Consider the following 7225-nt stretch of genomic DNA (forward strand, 5'->3'; position numbering starts at 1 on the left):
GTGAAGAAAAATAAAAATACTTAGATGTTAAGAATAATTTAAAACCTATATATGTTATATGCTATGTTACAAATACAATATGTATATATATTATCATTTAAATAAGTCTAAATTAAGTATAATAAAAATTATGATCTTTATTATTACTAATGTTATAAATTTAATTTTTAATATTAAATTTTGAATTATAATATTTTTTGGCGATTACACTTCTATCATTGAAAGAATTTAACATGGACATTAATATGTTTTTGACACCATGAATATTTAATATACGTTAAGTTATACAATAAAATGTAAATATTAAAAAAATTATAACTTCAAATACATTTATGACATAAGTATATAATTTATGAATAATTACTTTTGATATATTTAATTTTTTTAATTTTAATTTGAAATAATTAAACCCGCATAAAATATAACCATATAAGCATTATTACTTTCAGGCAATCAACCTTTTGGATTGCTGCAAAAAACGCATTAATTCTTCATCGGTCTTTCAAAATATCAAAGGACCACTAGCTTGAAAGTCTTTAAAAAGAAAAATCTATGAACCCATTTGTATTAAATTTCTATACATCCAAAGTCAAATGATTTCTTACACGGGTTAGAGATGCCAATCGGATCCTTGTCTAAATCCTCCAAACATCTTGTCTTTTAATTGCCGGAAACCATGCAGCTAGCTAAGTTGATAATTCTGCTTCTGCATCAAAATCTTCTGATCTCTCTGCGCTGTTATGGCTTTGACTGTGGACATCATTTCCATAGTTCCTTTGCTGAGGTAGATGAGGGTTGTGATAGTGTTTTGGTTGGAAGATAGCTTTCCTCTCTCTGCTATGTTGAGAGCAGGTTGGCTTCACTGCTAGCTTTCCTGCTTTTCTTAACCTGAATGAAATAGCGACAGCAGCAGCAGTAATACTAGAGAGACTAAATGCTTGACACCTAAGTTTCCGTGCAATTTGTGAACATGAGTACCAGACACTTGGTGCATGAATTTAATGAAATATGCAAATGTAATGAAACTATTTGTTCTATGAAATGTTAAATCCATAGCACATCTATTTGATTAGGCAAAATAGCTCTGAATTTGTCATTTTCCTTTATAGAGCCTTCTGTAGCTCAGGGATTAAAGTTTGACACAGCAATTATTGCATGGATTGCTACTAACCTCATCTAAGCACATGGACGACTGGATAACTTGACAGATTTACTACTTGCATTGAAACAATTTTTGCTATTCTCACAAAAAGCAATTCTGGACTACTCCAGACAACAAGAATGGCTCTTCCAACAATAGAAAACATAAGTTAAAAGAGAAAAAAAAAAAAAAAGGCGAGAGAACCCATAAACTATGCTGTGGATGATATATATGTGATCACTGCCTCTTCCCTAACTCTTAACCACATTGAGATATCTGGTTCTTGGCTGAATGCTAAGTGCATGTATCCTCTAACTCTTTGAGCTGGATTCCATTCCCTCATCACCCATAATTGTTAACTGTTATAAAAAACGTACAGAGACATGCGAGGGTAATCTCATCTATGTGGACATTTCCCAAAACTGATTCATTTTTCTATGGACATGTTTACAATCCAATGCATGGCCAAAATGCATTTATATTCTAGTGGACAGGAACAAGTTCTAATCTTGTTCCAAACTCAGTGCGCTGTTTTTCATAATAAAGAACAGGCTTTTCAGGTTCCCAGTGCTTCAAAAAGTTACCAACATGACTGAATTTAGAATAACAATAGAGTACTATATTAGCCTCTCCAATACCAAGCATCAGCAATGAAGTACAACTAAATTTTCTTACTAACCCATATGATCCTGGAAAAGAAATTTGTCCCATTCAATGCCAATGCCTTGTCCGCTGACTCCTTGGAGGTAAAGGTAATGTATGCAGACCTGATGAGCCAGTCATGTTTAATCATGCCGTAAAATACTTAATAAAGTGTGGATTAACTACAACACTGTAACTCAGGTGACAGTCATACAATTTTTGTTTGGTAGTTGATATGTCAGTCAACTTAACAACTCTGATAATGGCTCCACACCTGGCAAAGTAAGATCTCAAAGCATCTTGAGTGACCGCAACATGAACCTAAAAAATATTTTAACAACGAGTTATCGCCATAAATGATTCTCAGATTTGTCAGAACCAAGTTTAAAATAGTTTTGACTTCGGACATTATAAACAAAAAGTCGGTGCAGTTGCAGGTGACTCTACAGTGTCAATTGGGCTCTGGTCAATAGAAGAACCTGGATGATTTACTACTTATATCTTCTAAAAGTAATCAACAGATATAATAGCCATCAAATCATAGGAATGCATGCATTTGACACAACTCTATTACTCCCATTTTATGGATATTAGATACTGGTAAAGACCATAGCACTGGCAATCAAAATAAGATAAAATAACCTTTTATATATATATATATATATATATATATATATGTATGTATGTATACACACACACACACAAAACCTCTTAGGTCAAGTGTTGAGTTGTTTTAAGTTATACCACAACTCAAAGTTAATCACTCCTAGGAATTGGCAGCACCAATAAGTTTTTATTAAAAACAATAGAATAAGGAAGGTAATTGACATCCTAATATAGAATTTGACGGTATGAAGCCCTCTATCGCAGTTTGACCATAATGGAAGAATCAGTAACCTTCCAATTCAATTTCATCCATGATTAAATGAAAAATGAAAACCAAGTGTATGATTAAAGTTTCAAACACTATTACCTTCCTATCAAATCATTCTGGAAAGAAATTAATAACACAAAGAACATAGAAGATATACATCTATAATGATTTCTTTTTTCTTGGCAAAACAGAGAAATCTTCAAATCTATAAACAATGAGAAATCCTCAAGACCAATACCCACATTCATGACAAAAGAAGCAACAATTCACTATGGTGCTTGGCTAAGCACAAATATCACATAAGTTAAGGAAGGCTAAAATACTGAAAAAGCCCATGAACTATTCCATTTTTTAAAATAAGCTCCTATACTTTTATTGTACCCAAATAAGCCCTTATTGTTTGATTTGTATCCAAATAAGCCTTCATTTCAAACAAAAAATTAATTTATGTTGAGGGTTTATTTAGGTATAAATTAAATGTTAAGGTTTGTTTGGATATAAATTAAAAGCTAAGGACTTATTTGGAAAGATCAATAGCTTATTTGGGTGCAAATTAAAGGTCAATAGCTTATTTGAGTGCAATAAAATTATAGGGACTTATCTAAATAAAATGATAAAATTCAAGGGCTTTTTAGTTATTTTAGCCAAAAGAAATGGCGGCAGCAACCAAACCAAATTGTATTCCAAGGTAAAAGAGATATGACTCAAAAGTGATTCATCTCACCCACATTTGTCACAAATACAGTCCTTGACTCAACCTCTTCTTTAAGCAGATCAAATGAACCTGCAATAGCCAAAGTAAACATTATTGAGGCTGGAAAAAAAGGCTTCTACATACAAAAATTCACATAAAAGACCAAAAAGAATTTTCATAATTGATTTCCCTTCCTGTATCCATCAACTAAACAGAATCTCGACATCTCCAAAATATTCAAGAAACAACAAAGTTGAAATTGTTCTGTCAAAACTAAAACAGCAGAACCAATCAAATGTTTTAAAAAATTATGAAGTATCTTGACGTCACTTTATATCCATTTCCATACATTAGAAAAGAACTCAGCCAAGCCACAGGCCACAAACAACTTGATTTCAAGTTAAAAGACAGCATAAAAGACATATAGACGATTCGAAGAAATTATTTAACCAAAGATCATTAGACTCATTCATTGAGAGAAGCATCTCATGTGAAATGATCTTACCAAAGCCAGAGGATAAGGCATGATACCCATTCTCGTTAACTGGTTTTGATTGTAGCTTGGAAATTTCTGTTTCAAGTTGACGTAATCTTAATTTCATATCAACCAGTTGCTGCATAAGAAGTGAAAATCTTAAGTATGTTAATTAAGCAAACTCCATTTGAGCTTCAGGAAAGTGACTGATGGTTTTCTCAAGCCGGTGTTTCCTTACAGCTTGGACAGGCCCAATTCCTCCAGTTGCTGCTGGAAAAGCACTATCTGAATTCAGTGTCTGAGTAGACTCTAGAGCTTCCACGCTCAGCTTCTCTTGAGATATTTTTTCTGGTCTGGGGCTTACTAATGCATCAAAAGTGAATTTGCAGCATTTATTGTAACTTTTTGGCTTTTCTGATTTACATGAAGCGCCATTCTCTTCAAGCATATAAGTGTAATTTTCAGGATGTCTTGTAAATTTTCTGGAGTTTTCTTCTTCATGATCCAGAGAATCTGAAGTGCTAGAAGAAATAGGAATGAGATCATTTAATTTCCTCTTTTGACCACCATTGCTTCTATAAGTTTTCACATTCCAGTTTTGTGACAGATTTTGGTTGACTAGGCCATCTTGAACAGTAGGCATCAATGTATTTTGGCCAAGCCCTGGCGAATTCTGTTCCAACGTTTGCCTCTTGATATTTTCACCTTCATTTACTTTAACCTTCACAGAATTGTCATTTTCAGTCAGCTTTCCTAATCTATCCCAAACATTACCACGTGTGATTCCTTTGATTCCCTTCTGAAGAAATATGGCACCAGCTGCCCTGGAAAAGAGCCTTCTCCCACCAACATTGGTCTCCTGAAAATGCTTGAAAGGCAGCCTTCCTGCATAAAAACCCATACACAAAGCCTTCAGATCCCAGTTTTCAGGTTAATTTCATACAGATGAACTCCAAGAACATGTGTTTGTGCACTAGTGTACCATGTTCGACAGCTATTCTACAAAATATTCAGTTATCTGATAGAAGAGTAAAACTTAGAGAGAGCCATTTTAGATCATTATGGGTATCACTATCAGGCAATTGTCTTGGTAAATAAAATTAATGCAGAGCAATAACAGGGAAAACACACACTTAATACCAAATAAATGCACTATATGCATTAATGATTAAATCTTACTGCATTTAAAATACGCAAACACCAACAAGACAGAGCAATGAACAAGTGAAGCGTAAGCAGACATCCTTTGATGTTACAATTAGCAGAAATTTAAGATCTAATGTCCCTAGAAAGCAGTTTGCTGTTTGGTCCATGAGAAGGCTAAGACAAAATATTATATTTTTTTAGTCAGTTACGTGGTGTTTCAAAAGCACCCAAAGTTCAGTAATTAGACACAGATAATAGCTAACAGATAACTAAAAATGATAGGGAAAGGCTTACTCTGATGAATATTCTTGTATTGCACATGTTGCTCAAGAGGAGGAAGCAGGATTTCAGCAAAGGGCTTCGTTTTAAATGAACTGCCATTTAGGGACCCATCTTGATTATTCTCAAATGCTCTATAGTTTTCGTTAGATTTGCAACAAAATGCCGAAGCATACTCATTAGTTTCCTCATCCAAAGTGTTAGAAAAGACCGGAAACTGGCAATGACTCTTAGCAACTGATCCTGACCCAGATTTATTGGCAGAAGCATCATTAGCCTCAGTGGAACTTGCACCAGTGATGTTCTCCAAATCCGAGGAGCTCATATTTGCATTTGAATCATTGGAAGTTTCTGATAAACTGTCCCATAGCCTATACAAAAGAAAATGTTTGGCGTTGCAGCAGCAAACTTTAATGTAACAACAGAAAAATGAAGAAGAAACGTGATAAGGTTACCAGGATACAAACTCGGTGGTAGCATCACCAAGAAACGGTTCCAACTCAGCTTTTGCTTCAGACTGGCATTTGCCATTAGAAACAAGCACAATAACGTACTCCTGAAACAACAAAATTTACCAAAATTTAATTAATTCTGTGTTTTCGAAAATCATTACAAACATTAGGAATCGGATTGGTTTTTTCTCGTTTCCCGGAAGCCAAACAATCGTGAAAGAAAAGAAAGGGAGTAAAAAATGAAGTTACAGTGAGGACTCGGATGCTATCGGGAGTGTAATTGAAGTCTCCAAGCAAATGAAGAAGCTTTCTTGAAACTGAAGATTTGAGATTGGAGTTCGACGCCATTAATATTGTTGTTCGCTTCTCGGATTGATTAGGGTTTTCTTTGGTCTTTTCTTTGCTTTTTTTTTTTTTGGTTGTTCAAAATTTCGGGAGAAACGAGAGAGGGATTCTACATTAGGACAGTTTCGATGGAGAGAGTGCGAGGAGGGAAGGTGGCGCCTGTTTGGCATATTCCTTTAATTCCAAATTTACCCCTTGGAACTGATAACTGAAAAGGATTCATGCCAGCACCTTTTTGTAATCCTGGATTTGGAGGGGTATATTTCATGTTAAGTCCCTAAGTTTTTTTTTTTTTTCACTTCACTTAATGAACTAAGTTTATCTCAATTTCATCCTTAAATTTTTTTAAATTGGAACCTAACATGATTATGCTCAAATAAATATGAATTTATGACATGATAAGTATTTAATGAGAAATTATTTAATAGACAGTACAATTTTTTAATATGACAAAAAAGATTAATAAGATAATTTTTTAATTTTATAAATCGATTAATATGATGATAGATATTTTATTTTTTTATATTTTTAATATACACCAAAGAAAATTATCATTCTATTAACTTTCTTTGCGATTTTAAAAAATTATAATAATAACATATTTGATAATTTCTTTAAATAAATAATGTCATTTAAAATATTTAAAATAAATTTTTTATTTTTTATTATTTTCATAAAAGTTTCATTTAAAAAAAAACAAAAGAAAATGAAAAAAACACTATCCATGTAGGTATTTATTTTAATATTCTTTGTCAATAATCTTGTATAATTTTATTGTCCGTTTGGTTTGACTAAAACTTTTATGATGAGTGTTGTTTCAGTAGAACTGTATTAAAAATGTGGTAAAAACTAAAATAATATTTGATAAATTTAATAAAAAAATGTTACATGAATTGAAAAATATTGGATAGTATCATATCATATATAATATTATATTATAAAATATAAAAATATCTCATAAATATTGTTAACAATGACGTTTAGGTGAATAATTTTATTATTTGACACAAAAAATTATTTAAAAGTTTTATTTATGTGAATATTTATATTGATAATTTTTAAATTGTTAATAACAAAATTTAAGTTAAATATGATATCTTTTTAAATTAAATGAATTTTCTAATAATCTAGAAATATATTTTTAATATTTAAGATTTTCAAATGTAATAATACATTA

At 32.0% G+C, this 7225-nt stretch overlaps 1 protein-coding gene across 4 annotated transcripts; it reads right to left on the bottom strand.

Moving 5' to 3' along the window:
- Window positions 1–443: 443 nt before the first annotated feature.
- LOC111286403 (uncharacterized) lies at window positions 444–6189 on the bottom strand. 4 transcript variants are annotated; one of them, XM_089762409.1, is made up of 10 exons: window positions 5953–6167; window positions 5707–5807; window positions 5428–5622; window positions 5267–5346; window positions 4065–4711; window positions 3857–3965; window positions 3386–3441; window positions 1998–2104; window positions 1821–1908; window positions 444–888 (listed from the first exon to the last, which is right to left on the bottom strand). In XM_089762409.1, exons 1-10 carry the CDS (start codon window positions 6049–6051, stop codon window positions 838–840), a joined length of 1533 nt encoding a protein of 510 aa, XP_089618535.1. In that variant the 5' UTR covers window positions 6052–6167; the 3' UTR covers window positions 444–837. The 4 variants fall into 4 exon arrangements, 3 of the variants coding, with proteins under 3 accessions (XP_089618535.1, XP_089618534.1, XP_089618536.1); XR_016342939.1 differs by having other exon boundaries at window positions 3382–3441; window positions 5267–5622; window positions 5953–6189; XM_089762408.1 differs by having other exon boundaries at window positions 5267–5622; window positions 5953–6189.
- Window positions 6190–7225: the final 1036 nt, after the last annotated feature.

This window comes from Durio zibethinus, chromosome 6 (assembly GCF_047325235.1).
Source record: "Durio zibethinus cultivar Kanyao isolate XHJ-2024 chromosome 6, ASM4732523v1, whole genome shotgun sequence".
Taxonomy (NCBI): domain Eukaryota; kingdom Viridiplantae; phylum Streptophyta; class Magnoliopsida; order Malvales; family Malvaceae; genus Durio; species Durio zibethinus.